This window comes from Oncorhynchus nerka, linkage group LG24 (assembly GCF_034236695.1).
Source record: "Oncorhynchus nerka isolate Pitt River linkage group LG24, Oner_Uvic_2.0, whole genome shotgun sequence".
Taxonomy (NCBI): domain Eukaryota; kingdom Metazoa; phylum Chordata; class Actinopteri; order Salmoniformes; family Salmonidae; genus Oncorhynchus; species Oncorhynchus nerka.
Genome location: NC_088419.1, coordinates 6,724,160 through 6,743,839, shown reverse-complemented (window position 1 = coordinate 6,743,839; position 19,680 = coordinate 6,724,160). Strand labels below are relative to the sequence as shown.

The window sequence follows — 19,680 nt, the reverse complement described above, 5'->3', positions numbered from 1 at the left end:
AGTAGATCCCCTCATACCCCTCACATATTCAGTTATTTTAATTTAACTCTTAATTTCATTCATATCTGTCTTGATTTCATATTTGCATAGAAACATTTAGTGTTTTCTCTTTTTCACCTTGTGTTATTTTATTAGTTAAGCACTTTGAAATGCATCCGGTGTAAGAAACGTGCTTTATAAATAAAGTTGATGATCTCTCTTCCCGTTGCAATAGTAGCAGTTGATGATCTCTCTTTCCGTTGCAATAGTAGTAGTTGATGATCTCTCTTCCCGTTGAAATAGTAGCAGTTGATGACCTCTCTTTCCGTTGCAATAGTAGCAGTTGATGATCTCTCTTCCCGTTGCAATAGTAGCAGTTGATGATCTCTCTTCCGTTGCAATAGTAGCAGTTGATGATCTCTCTTCCCGTTGCAATAGTAGCAGTTGATGATCTCTCTTCCCGTTGCAATAGTAGCAGTTGATGATCTCTCTTCCCGTTGCAATAGTAGCAGTTGATGATCTCTCTTCCCATGTATTACAATAGTAGCAGTTGATGATCTCTCTTCCCGTTGCAATAGTAGCAGTTGATGATCTCTCTTCCCGTTGCAATAGTAGCAGTTGATGATCTCTCTTCCCATGTATTACAATAGTAGCAGTTGATGATCTCTCTTTCCGTTGCAAAATTAGCAGTTGATGATCTCTCTTTCCATTGCAATAGTAGCAGTTGCCTAAAAAACAAACTGAGTATATGCTGTAGATTTCAGGCAGCTGCCATTTCAAGAAAGACAGACCAGATCCAGACCAGATCCAGTCCCAGACCCAGACCAGACCTAGACCACACCTAGACTAGACCCAGACCAGACCCAGGCCAGACCAGACCCAGACCAGACCCAGGCCAGACTAGACACAGACCAGACCCAGACCCAGATCCAGACCCAGACCAGACCCAGACCAGATCCAGACCATGACCAGACCAAGACCAGACCCAGACCAGACCCAGACCAGATCCAGACCCAGACCCAGACCAGACCCAGAATAAACCAGACCAGATTCAGACAAGACCAGGTTCAGGCCACATCAAGACCAGACCCAGACCAGACCCAGACCCAAACCAGACCCAGACCAGACCAAGACCAGACCAGACCTAGACCAGACCCAGACCAGACCAGACCCAGACCAGACCCAGATTCAGACCAGATCCAGACGAGACCCAGACCAGATCCAGACCAGAACCAGACCAGAACCAGACCAGACCCAGACCCAGGCCCAGACCAGACCAGACCCAGACCAGATCCAGATTCAGACCAGATCCAGACCAGACCCAGACCAGATCCAGACCAGAACCAGACCAGAACCAGACCAGACCCAGACCCAGGCCCAGATCAGACCAGACCCAGACCCAGATCCAGACCAGACCAGATCCAGACCAGACCCAGACCAGATCCAGACCCAGGCCCAGACCAGACCAGACCCAGACCCAGACTAGACCCAGACCAGACCAGACCAGACCCAGACCAGACCAGACCCAAATCCTGATCCAGACCAGACCCAGACCAGACACAGACCAGACCCAGACCAGACCCAGACCAGACCCAGACCAGACCTGACCCAGACCCAGACCAGACCCAGACCCAGACCCAGACCAGACCCAGGCCAGACCCAGACCAGACCCAGATCCAGATTCAGACCCAGACCAGACCCAGACCAGATCCAGACCAGAACCAGACCAGAACCAGACCAGACCCAGACCCAGGCCCAGACCAGACCAGACCAGACCAGACTAGACCCAGACCAGACCCAGACCAGTCCCAGACCAGACCCAGATCCAGATTCAGACCCAGACCAGACCCAGACCAGATCCAGACCAGAACCAGACCAGAACCAGACCAGACCCAGGCCCAGACCAGACCAGACCAGACCAGACCCAGACCAGACCCAGACCCAGACCCAGACCCAGACCCAGACTAGACCCAGACCAGACCAGACCAGACCCAGACCAGACCAGACCCAAATCCTGATCCAGACCAGACCCAGACCAGACACAGACCAGACCCAGACCCAGACCAGACCCAGACCAGACCAAGACCAGACCAGACCCAGACCCAGACCAGACCCAGACCCAGACCAGACCCAGGCCAGGCCAGACCCAGACCAGACCCAGACTAGACCCAGACTAGACCCAGACCAGACCCAGATTCAGACCAGATCCAGGCCAGGCCAGACCCAGACCAGACCAGACCCAGACCAGACCCAGACCCAGACCCAGACCAGACCCAGGCCAGACCAGACCCAGACCAGACCAGACCCAGACCAGACCCAGACTAGACCCAGACCAGACCCAGATTCAGACCAGATCCAGACCCAGGCCAGACCAGACCCAGACCAGACCCAGACCCAGACCCAGATCCAGATTCAGACCAGATCCAGACCAGACCCAGACCAGATCCAGACCAGAACCAAACCAGAACCAGACCAGACCCAGACCCAGGCCCAGACCAGACCAGACCAGACCCAGACCAGATCCAGACCAGACCCAGACCAGACCAAGACCAGACCAGACCCAGACCCAGACCAGACCCAGACCCAGGCCAGGCCAGGCCAGACCAGACCCAGCCCCAGACCAGACCAGACCCAGACCAGACCCAGACTAGACCCAGACCAGACCCAGATTCAGACCAGATCCAGACCCAGACCAGATCCAGACCAGACCAGACCCAGACCAGACCCAGACCAGACCCAGACTAGACCCAGACCAGACCAGTCCCAGACCAGACCCAGATCCAGATTCAGACCAGATCCAGACCAGACCCAGACCAGATCCAGAACCAGACCAGACCCAGACCAGACCAGACCCAAATCCTGATCCAGACCAGACCCAGACAAGACCCAGGCCAGACCCAGTCCAGACTAGACCCAGACCAGACCCAGACCAGAACCATACCCAGATCCAGACCAGAGCCAGAGTCAGACCAGACCCAGATCCAGACCCAGACCCAGACCAGACCCAGACTAGACTCAGACCCAGATCCAGACCAGACCAGACCCAGACCCAGACCAGACCCAGACCAGACCCAGACCCAAACCAGACCCAGATCCAGACCAGACCAGACCCAGACCCAGACCAGACCCAGACCCAAACCAGACCCAGACCCAGACTAGACTCAGACCCAGATCCAGACCCAGATCCAGACCCAGGCCAGACCAGACCCAGACCAGACCCAGACCAGACCAGACCCAGACCAGACCAGACCTATTGTTATTGTTGCCAGTCTAAAGGGCCCGTCTGTACCCTGTCATGTAGCGAAGCCGCTCGATGCATTATTCAAGTCCGTCTCTCTCTGCAGTTTCATTGGAGAATAATTCCACTGCATTGTAATCATGCACCCTCCCTAAACATCCTGGAGATCAGACCTATCTGCGGTAACAGAAGGATGAGGCCTGCTGTTTATTTCCTTTTTGTGCATTGAGAGTTCCAGTTGAAGGATGAATATGTACTCTGTGAAAAAAAACATGACCTTTACATTCAGACAGAAACAGTCAATGACTAAACTCTCCTCAAAGACCAGGTATAATCCCTGTTGATTAAACGTTTTTCAAATTACGTTCTGCAACACTAAAGATGCATTTAATGACAAGAGTCAGCCAGGTGCTGTGTGTGTGTGTGTGTGTGTGTGTGTGTGTGTGTGTGTGTGTGTGTGTGTGTGTGTGTGTGTGTGTGTGTGTGTGTGTGTGTGTGTGTGTGAGTGAGTGTGTGTGTGTGTGTGTGTGTGTGTGTGTGTGTGTGTGTGTGTGTGTGTGTGTATGTGTGTGTTGTGTGTGTGTGTGTGTGTGTGTGTGTGTGTGTGTGTGTGTGTGTGTGTGTGTGTGTGTGTGTGTGTGTGTATGTGTGTGTTGTCTGTGTGTGTGTGTGTGTGTGTGTGTGTTGTGTGGGGGCTGTGGCTCGACGCCAGGATGTTGGTACAACCTTTATGCCGTGACGTTTGGGGTTAGTAAAAAACGATCTAGAGTTAGTTCCTGAAGAAATGCATGACTGTACGTTTTCTCCCAAAGCCCAGCTCTAGCACGCTTGATTCAGCTCATCAACACTTGTCGACCTTTGATCTAGTGTAATACATATTGCAGAACGGTGTTGTTTATGACTTTCGTAAGTCATTTGTAGGCACTGAAACTTGATACAATTGTCAAAACTGTAAGGACAATGTCGTTAGTGCTACAATGATATTGATTATCACATTGTTTGTTTAGGAGTTGGCAAGAAAGACATTTCACTATACTTGTGCACGTGGCATTAACAACTTGTAACTTGAAACTGTTATAATAATAATGTTATAGTAATAATGTCAAACTGTTGTAATAATGTTGTAACCGTAGTAATAATGTCAAACTGTAGTAATAATGATGTAACCGTAGTAATAATGTCATAACTGTAGTAATAATGATGTAACCATAGTAATAATGTCATAACTGTAGTAATAATGTCATAACTGTAGTAATAATGTCAAACTGTAGTAATAATGATGTAACCGTAGTAATAATGTTGTAACTGTAGTAATAATGTTGTAACCGTAGTAATAATGTCATAACTGTAGTAATAATGTCATAACTGTAGTAATAATGTCATAACTGTAGTAATAATGATGTAACCGTAGTAATAATGTTGTAACTGTAGTAATAATGTTGTAACCGTAGTAATAATGTCATAACTGTAGTAATAATGTCATAACTGTAGTAATAATGTTGTAACCGTAGTAATAATGTCATAACTGTAGTAATAATGATGTAACCGTAGTAATAATGTCATAACTGTAGTAATAATGTCATAACTGTAGTAATAATGATGTAACCGTAGTAATAATGTCAAACTGTAGTAATAATGTCATAACTGTAGTAATAATGTCATAACTGTAGTAATAATGACGTAACCATAGTAATAATGTCGTAACCGTAGTAATAATGTTAAACTGTAGTAATAATGTTGTAACTGTAGTAATAATGATGTAACCGTAGTAATAATGTCATAACTGTAGTAATAATGATGTAACCGTAGTAATAATGTCATAACTGTAGTAATAATGTCATAACTGTAGTAATAATGTTGTAACTGTAGTAATAATGATGTAACCGTAGTAATAATGTCATAACTGTAGTAATAATGTTGTAACCGTAGTAATAATGTTAAACTGTAGTAATTATGTTGTAACTGTAGTAATAATGTTAAACTGTAGTAATAATGTCATAACTGTAGTAATAATGTTGTAACCGTAGTAATAATGTTGTAACTGTAGTAATAATGTTGTAACCATAGTAATAATGTCATAACTGTAGTAATAATGATGTAACCGTAGTAATAATGTCAAACTGTTGTAATAATGTTGTAACCGTAGTAATAATGTTGTAACCGTAGTAATAATGTCATAACTGTAGTAATAATGTCGTAACCATAGTAATACTGTTGTAACCGTAGTAATAATGTTAAACTGTAGTAATTATGTTGTAACTGTAGTAATAATGTTGTAACCGTAGTAATAATGTCAAACTGTAGTAATAATGTTGTAACCGTAGTAATAATGTTGTAACCGTAGTAATAATGTCAAACTGTAGTAATAATGATGTAACCGTAGTAATAATGTTGTAACTGTAGTAATAATGTCGTAACCATAGTAATAATGTTGTAACTGTAGTAATAATGTTGTAACCGTAGTAATAATGTTAAACTGTAGTAATAATGATGTAACCGTAGTAATAATGTTGTAACCGTAGTAATTATGTTGTAACTGTAGTAATAATGTTGTAACCGTAGTAATAATGTCAAACTGTAGTAATAATGTTGTAACTGTAGTAATAATGTCAAACTGTAGTAATAATGATGTAACCGTAGTAATAATGTCGTAACCATAGTAATAATGTCGTAACCGTAGTAATAATGTTAAACTGTAGTAATAATGTTGTAACTGTAGTAATAATGTTGTAACCGTAGTAATAATGTTGTAACCGTAGTAATAATGTTGTAACCGTAGTAATAATGTCAAACTGTAGTAATAATGTTGTAACCGTAGTAATAATGTTGTAACCGTAGTAATAATGTCAAACTGTAGTAATAATGATGTAACCGTAGTAATAATGTCGTAACCATAGTAATAATGTCAAACTGTAGTAATAATGTCAAACTGTAGTAATAATGTCAAACTGCAGGAATAATGTCAAACTGCAGGAATAATGTCAAACTGTAGTAATAATGTCAAACTGTAGTAATAATGTCAAACTGCAGGAATAATGTCAAACTGTTGTAATAATGTCACAACTGTAGTAATAATGTCAAACTGCAGGAATAATGTCAAACTGTTGTAATAATGTTGTAACCATAGTAATAATGTCAAAATGAGGCAATGATACTGTCTGTTCAGTAGTAATAATGATGGCATAACTGTAATAATAATGTCGTAACCATAGTAATATTGTCAAACTGTCGTAATAATGTCGTAACCATAGTAATAATTTTGTAACCGTAGTGATAATGTCAAACTGTTGTAATCATGTCGTAACCATAGTAATAATGTCAAACTGTTGTAATAATGTCGTAACCGTAGTAATAATGTCATAACCGTTGCAATAATGTCGTAACCATAGTAATAATGCCGTAACCATAGTAACAATGTCGTAACGGTAGTAATAATGTCGTAACCATAGTAATAATGTCGTAAGCGTAGTAATAATGTCATAATTGTAGTAATAATAATGCCATTTCAGTAGTAATAATTCCATAATTTAAACCTATTGTAACAGTAAGCTGATGCAGGGAAAAACAGGTCCATTCTGACCCTGTCCATAAAACATCACGTTAACATGAAATCTAACAGAGTATCCTCACATATCCCCGTAATGTATCAGGTTATTTCATAAGGTTATAATACCCCCTTACTTTAATCAGCTCTCCTGTCCACCTTTTTATCCCCTCAGAGGACGTTCTTCTCTCTCCGGCACTCTTCTACCCTTCCTTAACCTCTCTTCTTTTCCTCTAAATGTTGATATATTATTATGCAATGCTGTGCTCCACCTTCTCATCCCCACTCTAGCTGGACCTCTCCTTGTCCTCCACCATCCCTACCACCAATCCATTAGGAAGGAGGGCCTCTCCTTTCAACCAGTGCCAAGAATATATCTTTCTCTCTCTCATATCTCGCTACTCGTCTCCCTCTCTTTCCTCATCTCCCTCTCTTTCCTCATCTCAAGTCAAAACTGTTCGCTGCTCTGGCCCCCCAATGGTGGAACAAACTCCCTCACGACGCCAGGACAGCGGAGTCAATCACCACCTTCCGGAGACACCTGAAACCCCACCTCTTTAAGGAATACCTAGGATAGGATAAAGTAATCCCTCTCACCCCCCCCCCCCCTTAAAAGATTTAGATGCACTACTGCTCCACTGGATGTCATAAGGTGAATGCACCAATTTGTAAGTCGCTCTGGATAAGAGCGTCTGCTAAATGACTTAAATGTAATGTAAATGTAATCTCCCTCTCTTTCCTCATCTCTCTCTGTCTCTCTCTCTCTCTCTCTCTCCTATTGTTATTGCCTTAGTGTCCTAACTGACCACCCCTGTTTTCCCACCCACCCACACACACTAACTCCCCCCACCCACACACACTAACCCCCCCCACCCACCCACCACTGAACAGCCAGGTTTTTAGTCACAGTGGCCCATCAATGCTGATTGTTATTGACTGAGCCTCCTATGGTATCAGACAGATGAGTTCCATTAAGAGCTATCCTCCAACGAAGCAGAGAAGAAGCTCCTCCAACGAAGCAGAGAAGAAGCTCCTCCAACGAAGCAGAGAAGAAGCTCCTCCAACGAAGCAGAGAAGAAGCTCCTCCAACGAAGCAGAGAAGAAGCTCCTCCAACGAAGCAGAGAAGAAGCGGAAAGGGAGTAAGGAGGGACTGGTGATGGGCAACTCAATGCCACAGAGGAGAGAGGAGGACTGCTGGTGGTCTTCAATAGTCCAACCTGAGACGACCTCACCTCGTAGTCCTCTTCTGTTCCCATGCTGGAGACCAGGGCTTGATTACAACCTACTACAATGGTGCCAACATTTTGTGGCTGATCTTTCAGCGGGGGAGTGGGTGAAGGTGTCAAAGACCTGACTGGGTCCAGCACCCCACAGTATGACTTGTTATATAAAGACCTGACTGGATCCAGCACCCCACAGTATGACTTGTTATATAAAGACCTGACTGGGTCCAACACCCCACAGTATGACTTGTTATATAAAGACCTGACTGGGTCCAACACCCCACAGTATGACTTGTTATATAAAGACCTGACTGGGTCCAACACCCCACAGTATGACTTGTTATATAAAGACCTGACTGGGTCCAGCACCCCACAGTATGACTTGTTATATAAAGACCTGACTGGGTCCAACACCCCACAGTATGACTTGTTATATAAAGACCTGACTGGGTCCAACACCACACAGTATGACTTGTTATATAAAGACCTGACTGGGTCCAACACCCCACAGTATGACTTGTTATATAAAGACCTGACTGGGTTCAACACCCCACAGTATGACTTGTTATATAAAGACCTGACTGGGTCTAACACCCCACAGTATGACTTGTTATATAAAGACCTGACTGGGTCCATCACCCCACAGTATGACTTGTTATATAAAGACCTGACTGGGTCCAACACCCCACAGTATGACTTGTTATATAAAGACCTGACTGGGTCCAACACCCCACAGTATGACTTGTTATATAAAGACCTGACTGGGTCCAACACCCCACAGTATGACTTGTTATATAAAGACCTGACTGGGTCCAACACCCCACAGTATGACTTGTTATATAAAGACCTGACTGGGTCCAACACCCCACAGTATGACTTGTTATATAAAGACCTGACTGGGTCCAACACCCCACAGTATGACTTGTTATATAAAGACCTGACTGGGTCCAACACCCCACAGTATGACTTGTTATATAAAGACCTGACTGGGTCCAACACCCCACAGTATGACTTGTTATATAAAGACCTGACTGGGTCCAGCACCCCACAGTATGACTTGTTATATAAAGACCTGACTGGGTCCAGCACCACACAGTATGACTTGTTATATAAAGACCTGACTGGGTCCAACACCCCACAGTATGACTTGTTATATAAAGACCTGACTGGGTCCAACACCACACAGTATGACTTGTTATATAAAGACCTGACTGGGTCTAACACCCCACAGTATGACTTGTTATATAAAGACCTGACTGGGTCCATCACCCCACAGTACGACTTGTTATATAAAGACCTGACTGGGTCCAACACCCCACAGTATGACTTGTTATATAAAGACCTGACTGGGTCCAACACCCCACAGTATGACTTGTTATATAAAGACCTGACTGGGTCCAACACCCCACAGTATGACTTGTTATATAAAGACCTGACTGGGTCCAACACCCCACAGTATGACTTGTTATATAAAGACCTGACTGGGTCCAACACCCCACAGTATGACTTGTTATATAAAGACCTGACTGGGTCCAACACCCCACAGTATGACTTGTTATATAAAGACCTGACTGGGTCCAACACCCCACAGTATGACTTGTTATATAAAGACCTGACTGGGTCCAACACCCCACAGTATGACTTGTTATATAAAGACCTGACTGGGTCCAACACCCCACAGTATGACTTGTTATATAAAGACCTGACTGGGTCCAACACCCCACAGTATGACTTGTTATATTGTTGTGTGGGTGTTTATGTACTGAGGAAGCTGTAACTTGGTTCCAGAAGAAAGCCAATTTCAATTTCCTGATGTTGGGGGCTTTAATCAAGGTAAGTGTTTCTTTAGGTTGGGGGCTTTCATCAAGGTAAGTGTTTCTTGGTGTAACGTCGTCAACAGGCTATTGAACACACAGCACATATAAGCCTAGGATACCAACCCTTCAGATTTGGCCTCAGTGGGAGTGACCATACAGTATAATTCTACAGGAGTGACCTCACTGAGTAAAGCATTTCGTCATCAGGCTACGTCCTTTGCTAGCAAAAGCATTCTCCCTGGTCGTCACTTGTTAACACAGCCACAAAGTTATAATTATGGCTAAACACCGCCCACTTCCATAATTGATCTTCTTAAAATGTGACATATTTTGTGTGTGAAGATAAGCATCTGCCTCTGATACCAAAGGTTGCAAGTTTGAATCCAGCGATAGAACGTTGTTTTAGAGATTTTCTTTCCTCTTAAGGATCGGACCATTTTTTAAAATTTTCGCCAAAAATGACACACCCAAATTTAACTGCCTGTAGCTCAGGACTTGAAGCAAGCATATGCATATTCATGATACCATTTGAAAGGAAACACTTCAAAGTTTGTGGAAATGTGAAATCAATGTAGGATAATGTAACACATTAGATCTGGTAAAAGATAATACAAAGAAAAAAACATGCGTTTTTTGATCACCTTTGAGGTGCAAGAGCATGGTCATAATGTATTATTCCAGCCCAGGTGCAATTTAGATTTTGGCCACAAGATGGCAGCAGTGTATGTTCAAAGTTTTAGACTGATCCAATGAACCATTGCCTTTCTGTTCAAAGTTTTGTATCAAGACTGCCCAAATGTGCCTAATTTGTTTATTAATAACTTTTCATGTTCAAAATTGTGTACTCTCCTCAAACAATAGCATGGTAGTATTCTTTCACTGTAATAGCTACTGTAAATTGGACAGTGCAGTTAGATTAACAAGGATTTAAGCTTTCTGCCAATATCAGAACTGTCGATATCCTGGGAAATTTTCTTGTTACTTACCGATCCTGTAGAGGTTAATTAATGCCTAAACTTAATTAAACACATTTGCAACATCTTCAAAATTTGATGTTTGAGAAACATGGATGAATATCTAATTCTGACGTGAGACTGTGAGACCTAGTTGGGCCTACAGCTCATATACTAGCGGGTCAGGGTTGAGTACGAGCCTCCGATTTACACTTTGTCACATATTGTCACGCCCTGACCTTAGAGATCTTTTAATTCTCTATTTGGTTAGGTCAGGGTGTGACTAGGGTGGGCAATCTATGTTGTCTATTTCTTTGTTGGCTGTGTATGGTTCCCAATCAGAGGCAGCTGTCTATCGTTGTCTCTGAATGGGGATCATACTTAGGCAGCCTTTTGCCCACCTTAGTTTGTGGGATCTTGTTTTTGTATAGTTGCTTTCCAGCCCTACAGAACTGGGCGTTTTGGTTTGTATTTGTTGTTTTTCGGTGTCATCAATAAAAGAAAGATGTACGCATACCACGCTGCACCTTGGTCTACTCCTTCCAACGACGAGCGTTACAGAAGATCCCACCACAAACGGACCAAGCAGCGTGGCCAGGAGAAGCAGGGGCACGGGAGAGAAGGGAGTGGAGCACCTCCTGGATGTGGGAGGAGACTCCGGGGTTTGCAACCACGGGGTGGTTGGCGGAGCCAGAGGTTGTACCAGAGCCAACTCCCCATGGGGAGCGTGTGGCCAGGCAGGCACCATGTTTTGTGGTGATACGGGCAGGCACCATGTCTTGTGGTGATACGGGCAGGCACCATGTCTTGTGGTGATACGGGCAGGCACCATGTCTTGTGGTGATACGGGCAGGCACCATGTCTTGTGGTGATACGGGCAGGCACCATGTCTTGTGGTGATACGGGCAGGCACCATGTCTTGTGGTGATACGGGCAGGCACCATGTTTTGCGGTCTCCAGTACACATCCACAGTCCGGTATGTGCTGTGCCAGCTCCCCACACTTGCCGTGCGAAAGTGGTTATCTGTCCAGGTCGGATGGTGCCGGCTCAGCCTGCCTGGTATCCAGTGCGCGTCCTCGGTCCAGGATATCCTGTGCCAGCTCCCCGCACTTGCCGTGCGAAGGTGGTCCTTTGTCCAGGAGGTGCGCCTGAACGGTCCAGTATATCCTGTGCCAGCTCCAGGCACCCGGCCTCCAGTGCGTGTCTCCAGCCTGGTACGTCCTGTGCCTGCTCCACGCACAAAGCCTCCAGTGATGATCCATGGCCCGAAGCCTTCAGTGATGTTCCATGGCCCAAAGCCTCCAGTGATGATCCATGGCCCGAAGCCTTCAGTGATGTTCCATGGCCCAAAGCCTCCAGTGATGATCCATGGCACAGAGCCTCCAGTGATGATCCATGGCCCGAAGCCTCCAGTGTTGATCCATGGCCCGGAGCCTCCAGTGATGACCCATGGCACAGAGCCTCCAGTAAAGATCCATGGCCCGGAGCCTCCAGTGACGATCCATGGCCCGGAGCCTCCAGTGACGATCCATGGCCCGGAGCCTCCAGAGACGATCCATGGCCCGGAGCCTCCAGAGACGATCCAAGGTCCGGAGTCTCCAGCGACGGTCTGCAGTCCGGAGCCTCCAGCGACGGTCGGCAGTCCGGAGCCTCCAGCGACGGATCCGCAGTCCAGAGCCTCCAGCGACGGTCCCCAGTCCGGGGCCTCCAGCGACGGTCCCCAGTCCAGAGCCTCCAGCGACGGTCGGCAGTCCGAGCCTCCAGCGACGGTCTGCAGTCCGGAGCCTCCAGCGACGGTCTGCAGTCCGGAGCCTCCAGCGACGGTCTGCAGTCCGGAGCCTCCAGCGACGGTCGGCAGTCCGGAGCCTCCAGCGACGGTCTGCAGTCCGGAGCCTCCAGCGACGGTCGGCAGTCCGAGCCTCCAGCGACGGTCGGCAGTCCGAGCCTCCAGCGAAGGTCGGCAGTCCAGAGCCTCCAGCGACGGTCGGCAGTCCGAGCCTCCAGCGACGGTCTGCAGTCCGGAGCCTCCAGCGACGGTCTGCAGTCCGGAGCCTCCAGCGACGGTCGGCAGTCCGGAGCCTCCAGCGACGGTCTGCAGTCCGGAGCCTCCAGCGACGGTCGGCAGTCCGAGCCTCCAGCGACGGTCGGCAGTCCGAGCCTCCAGCGAAGGTCGGCAGTCCAGAGCCTCCAGCGACGGTCGGCAGTCCGAGCCTCCAGCGACGGTCGGCAGTCCGGAGCCTCAATAAAAGGAAGATGTACGCCTACCACCCTGCACCTTTGTCTACTCCTTCCAACGACGAGCGTTACACATATAGTCAGGCGGTTGGGATGGGTTATTAGCAATTGCAGGTGGGTGAACAATAAACTAACATACACACACATACACAAAGCTAACGTCAACATCATTCCCAGCGTATTTAAAGTTGGGTAAACATGAATACTCACTACAACACGGTATGATTTCCCTAACACTACACACGTCATTGGGGCAACACGGGCCTGTTATCTCCTCATCTCTTTATATGGATAGTCCCATGTGTAAATGCTCTACAGACTATTACAGACCATCAGTAACATTTCAACGACAGACGTAGGATCTTAATTTGAGCCAGTAGAGCATCTACAAATGGACAATGCGGACTATCCAAATAAAATGGGACCAATGGAACGGAGCAGAAGATTGTATTGTACCTAATATTTGATTATGTCGTTAGCAACGTCTTTTTGGGGGGGTTGAAAGTTGTAAAACTTGTAATGTTCATGATATGACGTCGTTTTACTTACTTGTATGTTGCTCTGGATTAGAGCGTCTGCTGACTAAAAAAAAATAGAAATAAAAATGGCATTTAGCAGACACTTTTATCCAAAGCAACTGGTTTTGTAACCCTGGCAACTCTCAACTGGTTTAGTATATCTGTGACTGTAACCCTGGCAACTGTCAACTGGTTTAGTATATCTGTGACTGTAACCCTGGCAACTGTCAACTGGTTTAGTATATCTGTGACTGTAACCCTGGCAACTCTCAACTGGTTTAGTATATCTGTGACTGTAACCCTGGCAACTCTCAACTGGTTTAGTATATCTGTGACTGTAACCCTGGCAACTCTCAACTGGTTTAGTATATCTGTGACTGTAACCCTGGCAACTCTCAACTGGTTTAGTATATCTGTGACTGTAACCCTGGCAACTGTCAACTGATTTAGTATATCTGTGACTGTAACCCTGGCAACTCTCAACTGGTTTAGTATATCTGTGACTGTAACCCTGGCAACTCTCAACTGGTTTAGTATATCTGTGACTGTAACCCTGGCAACTGTCAACTGATTTAGTATATCTGTGACTGTAACCCTGGCAACTGTCAACTGGTTTAGTATATCTGTGACTGTAACCCTGGCAACTCTCAACTGGTTTAGTATATCTGTGACTGTAACCCTGGCAACTGTCAACAGGTTTAGTATATCTGTGACTGTAACCCTGGCAACTCTCAACTGGTTTAGTATATCTGTGACTGTAACCCTGGCAACTGTCAACAGGTTTAGTATATCTGTGACTGTAACCCTGGCAACTCTCAACTGAGTCACATAGGGACCACATAGGATCATCCAATAGTTAATGTACTGGGGCCTCAACAGATGAGAGGTGAACCGCTGTGAGTGAGTGAGAGAGGGAGGGTTAGTGGTAATATACCTTGTATGGTCCTTTTGAAGAAGGCTTTGCAGGCCTCACAGGAGGCGACCCCATAGTGGTAACCTGATGCGATATCCCCACACACCAGACACAGCCTTTTTGGTATTGCATTCAACATATACTCGCACTTGATTGGAGAATCATCCGCCACGCCCTCTCCGCAGTCGTCATACCTCCGGAGACAGGCTCCCCCTCCCAGCATGCCCGGGTTGAACATGGGCGGGGAGTTGAGGACGTGCGAGCTTCCGTTGAGGTTGTTTGCGTTGATGTAACTGCCGCTGAAGTCGCTATTGGCCGAGGGGCTGTGGTGGCTGATGGTGTCAACCAATGAGGAGGAGGGGGAGGAGGGCTCAGTCTTGATATAGAAGCCGCAGCTGGAGGTCAGGTGACGCTCCTGGAGGTCAGAGGGCATCCTGCTCAGCAACCTATAGGAACACAGGAAATAGAGGAGAAGATAACTGTATATAATCTTTATCTTTATTTGAATGTTTTGAAATGATTGTGTACCACCCAGTTCTACCAGTATTGTGCAAAAGGACTGTCTAAGAAAGAGACAGATAGTGAGACCTAGAGTGACATTAGACTGTCTGGGATCCTTTGAACTGTCCTTTCTGAGTGTGCACCTTTACTGTTCTCCTTTCCTCTGACCTCCCGGGGACCGTCTCCTGACCTCCAGCTGACCTTTTTTGTCCTTATATCTTTCTAAATAAGAGGGATTTATTTTGTGCGTAAACAGACTGAGAAAATAGCCTTAACTTCTCATGTCTGTGATGTTAACTCAATGGAAATAGAATAAAGTGAATGAAACTCAAAACTAGCTGTTAAATGGAGAGTTGTTGTTGCTCTCAGCATGAATCACGGCTAGTTGTTGTTGCTCTCAGCATGAATCACGGCTAGTTGTTGTTGCTGTCAGCATGAATCACGGCTAGTTGTTGTTGCTGTCAGCATGAATCACGGCTAGTTGTTGTTGCTGTCAGCATGAATCACGGCTAGTTGTTGTTGCTCTCAGCATGAATCACGGCTAGTTGTTGTTGCTCTCAGCAGAATCACGGCTAGTTGTTGTTGCTGTCAGCATGAATCACGGCTAGTTGTTGTTGCTCTCAGCATGAATCACGGCTAGTTGTTGTTGCTCTCAGCAGAATCACGGCTAGTTGTTGTTGCTCTCAGCATGAATCACGGCTAGTTGTTGTTGCTGTCAGCATGAATCACGGCTAGTTGTTGTTGCTGTCAGCATGAATCACGGCTAGTTGTTGTTGCTCTCAGCATGCGCAGAATCACGGCTAGTTGTTGTTGCTCTCAGCATGAATCACGGCTAGTTGTTGTTGCTGTCAGCATGAATCACGGCTAGTTGTTGTTGCTCTCAGCATGAATCACGGCTAGTTGTTGTTGCTCTCAGCATGAATCACGGCTAGTTGTTGTTGCTGTCAGCATGAATCACGACTAGTTGTTGTTGCTGTCAGCATGAATCACGGCTAGTTGTTGTTGCTCTCAGCATGAATCACGGCTAGTTGTTGTTGCTGTCAGCAGAATCACGGCTAGTTGTTGTTGCTCTCAGCATGAATCACGGCTAGTTGTTGTTGCTCTCAGCATGAATCACAGCTAGTTGTTGTTGCTGTCAGCATGAATCACGGCTAGTTGTTGTTGCTCTCAGCTTGCGCAGAATCACGGCTAGTTGTTGTTGCTCTCAGCATGAATCACGGCTAGTTGTTGTTGCTGTCAGCATGAATCACAGCTAGTTGTTGTTGCTCTCAGCATGAATCACAGCTAGTTGTTGTTGCTGTCAGCATGAATCACGGCTAGTTGTTGTTGCTCTCAGCTTGTGCAGAATCACGGCTAGTTGTTGTTGCTCTCAGCATGAATCACGGCTAGTTGTTGTTGCTCTCAGCATGAATCACGGCTAGTTGTTGTTGCTGTCAGCATGAATCACGGCTAGTTGTTGTTGCTGTCAGCATGAATCACGGCTAGTTGTTGTTGCTCTCAGCATGAATCACGGCTAGTTGTTGTTGCTGTCAGCATGAATCACGGCTAGTTGTTGTTGCTCTCAGCATGAATCACGGCTAGCTGTTGTTGCTGTCAGCATGAATCACAGCTAGTTGTTGTTGCTGTCAGCATGAATCACGGCTAGTTGTTGTTGCTCTCAGCATGCGCAGAATCACGGCTAGTTGTTGTTGCTGTCAGCATGAATCACGGCTAGTTGTTGTTGCTCTCAGCATGCGCAGAATCACGGCTAGTTGTTGTTGCTGTCAGCATGAATCACGGCTAGTTGTTGTTGCTCTCAGCAGAATCACGGCTAGTTGTTGTTGCTGTCAGCATGAATAACGGCTAGTTGTTGTTGCTCTCAGCATGAATCACGGCTAGTTGTTGTTGCTCTCAGCATGCGCAGAATCACGGCTAGTTGTTGTTGCTCTCAGCATGAATCACGGCTAGTTGTTGTTGCTGTCAGCATGAATCACGGCTAGTTGTTGTTGCTGTCAGCATGAATCACGGCTAGTTGTTGTTGCTCTCAGCATGAATCACGGCTAGTTGTTGTTGCTGTCAGCATGCGCAGAATCACGGCTAGTTGTTGTTGCTCTCAGCATGCGCAGAATCACGGCTAGTTGTTGTTGCTGTCAGCATGAATCACGGCTAGTTGTTGTTGCTGTCAGCATGAATCACGGCTAGTTGTTGTTGCTGTCAGCATGAATCACGGCTAGTTGTTGTTGCTCTCAGCATGAATCACGGCTAGTTGTTGTTGCTGTCAGCATGAATCACGGCTAGTTGTTGTTGCTGTCAGCATGAATCACGGCTAGTTGTTGTTGCTGTCAGCATGAATCACGACTAGTTGTTGTTGCTGTCAGCATGAATCACGACTAGTCGTGTTGCTCTCTGCATGAATCACGACTAGTTGTTGTTGCTGTCAGCATGCGCAGAATCACGGCTAGTTGTTGTTGCTCTCAGCATGAATCACGGCTAGTTGTTGTTGCTGTCAGCATGAATCACGGCTAGTTGTTGTTGCTGTCAGCATGAATCACGGCTAGTTGTTGTTGCTCTCAGCATGAATCACGGCTAGTTGTTGTTGCTCTCAGCATGAATCACGGCTAGTTGTTGTTGCTCTCAGCATGAATCACGGCTAGTTGTTGTTGCTGTCAGCATGAATCACAGCTAGTTGTTGTTGCTCTCAGCATGAATCACGGCTAGTTGTTGTTGCTGTCAGCATGAATCACGGCTAGTTGTTGTTGCTCTCAGCATGCGCAGAATCACGGCTAGTTGTTGTTGCTGTCAGCATGAATCACGGCTAGTTGTTGTTGCTGTCAGCATGAATCACAGCTAGTTGTTGTTGCTCTCAGCATGAATCACGGCTAGTTGTTGTTGCTGTCAGCATGAATCACGGCTAGTTGTTGTTGCTCGCAGCATGAATCACGGCTAGTTGTTGTTGCTGTCAGCATGAATCACGGCTAGTTGTTGTTGCTGTCAGCATGAATCACGGCTAGTTGTTGTTGCTGTCAGCATGAATCACAGCTAGTTGTTGTTGCTCTCAGCATGAATCACGGCTAGTTGTTGTTGCTGTCAGCATGAATCACAGCTAGTTGTTGTTACTGTCAGCATGAATCACGGCTAGTTGTTGTTGCTCTCAGCATGCGCAGAATCACGGCTAGTTGTTGTTGCTGTCAGCATGAATCACGGCTAGTTGTTGTTGCTGTCAGCATGAATCACGGCTAGTTGTTGTTGCTCTCAGCATGAATCACGGCTAGTTGTTGTTGCTGTCAGCATGAATCACGGCTAGTTGTTGTTGCTGTCAGCATGAATCACGGCTAGTTGTTGTTGCTGTCAGCATGAATCACAGCTAGTTGTTGTTGCTCTCAGCATGAATCACGGCTAGTTGTTGTTGCTGTCAGCATGAATCACGGCTAGTTGTTGTTGCTCTCAGCATGCGCAGAATCACGGCTAGTTGTTGTTGCTCTCAGCATGAATCACAGCTAGTTGTTGTTGCTCTCAGCATGAATCACGGCTAGTTGTTGTTGCTGTCAGCATGAATCACGGCTAGTTGTTGTTGCTGTCAGCATGAATCACGACTAGTTGTTGTTGCTGTCAGCATGAATCACGGCTAGTTGTTGTTGCTCTCAGCATGCGCAGAATCACGGCTAGTTGTTGTTGCTGTCAGCATGAATCACGGCTAGTTGTTGTTGCTCTCAGCATGCGCAGAATCACGGCTAGTTGTTGTTGCTGTCAGCATGAATCACGGCTAGTTGTTGTTGCTCTCAGCAGAATCACGGCTAGTTGTTGTTGCTGTCAGCATGAATCACGGCTAGTTGTTGTTGCTGTCAGCATGAATAACGGCTAGTTGTTGTTGCTCTCAGCATGAATCACGGCTAGTTGTTGTTGCTCTCAGCATGCGCAGAATCACGGCTAGTTGTTGTTGCTCTCAGCATGAATCACGGCTAGTTGTTGTTGCTGTCAGCATGAATCACGGCTAGTTGTTGTTGCTGTCAGCATGAATCACGGCTAGTTGTTGTTGCTCTCAGCATGAATCACGGCTAGTTGTTGTTGCTGTCAGCATGCGCAGAATCACGGCTAGTTGTTGTTGCTCTCAGCATGCGCAGAATCACGGCTAGTTGTTGTTGCTGTCAGCATGAATCACGGCTAGTTGTTGTTGCTGTCAGCATGAATCACGGCTAGTTGTTGTTGCTGTCAGCATGAATCACGGCTAGTTGTTGCTCTCAGCATGAATCACGGCTAGTTGTTGTTGCTGTCAGCATGAATCACGGCTAGTTGTTGTTGCTGTCAGCATGAATCACGACTAGTTGTTGTTGCTGTCAGCATGAATCACGACTAGTTGTTGTTGCTCTCAGCATGAATCACGATTAGTTGTTGTTGCTGTCAGCATGCGCAGAATCACGGCTAGTTGTTGTTGCTCTCAGCATGAATCACGGCTAGTTGTTGTTGCTGTCAGCATGAATCACGGCTAGTTGTTGTTGCTGTCAGCATGAATCACGGCTAGTTGTTGTTGCTCTCAGCATGAATCACGGCTAGTTGTTGTTGCTCTCAGCATGAATCACGGCTAGTTGTTGTTGCTCTCAGCATGAATCACGGCTAGTTGTTGTTGCTGTCAGCATGAATCACAGCTAGTTGTTGTTGCTCTCAGCATGAATCACGGCTAGTTGTTGTTGCTGTCAGCATGAATCACGGCTAGTTGTTGTTGCTCTCAGCATGCGCAGAATCACGGCTAGTTGTTGTTGCTGTCAGCATGAATCACGGCT

At 46.2% G+C, this 19,680-nt stretch overlaps 1 protein-coding gene across 1 annotated transcript in view; it reads right to left on the bottom strand.

The window, feature by feature from the left end:
- The window catches only part of LOC115122244 (steroid hormone receptor ERR2-like), a 146,241-nt gene that overhangs the window by 92,704 nt on the left and 33,857 nt on the right, over positions 1-19,680 (bottom strand). The window contains exon 2 of the mRNA XM_065008575.1: positions 14,444-14,868. Within this exon, the coding sequence (XP_064864647.1) occupies positions 14,444-14,855 (412 nt within the window). The 5' untranslated portion in view covers positions 14,856-14,868. The remainder of the gene's footprint in view (positions 1-14,443; positions 14,869-19,680) is intronic.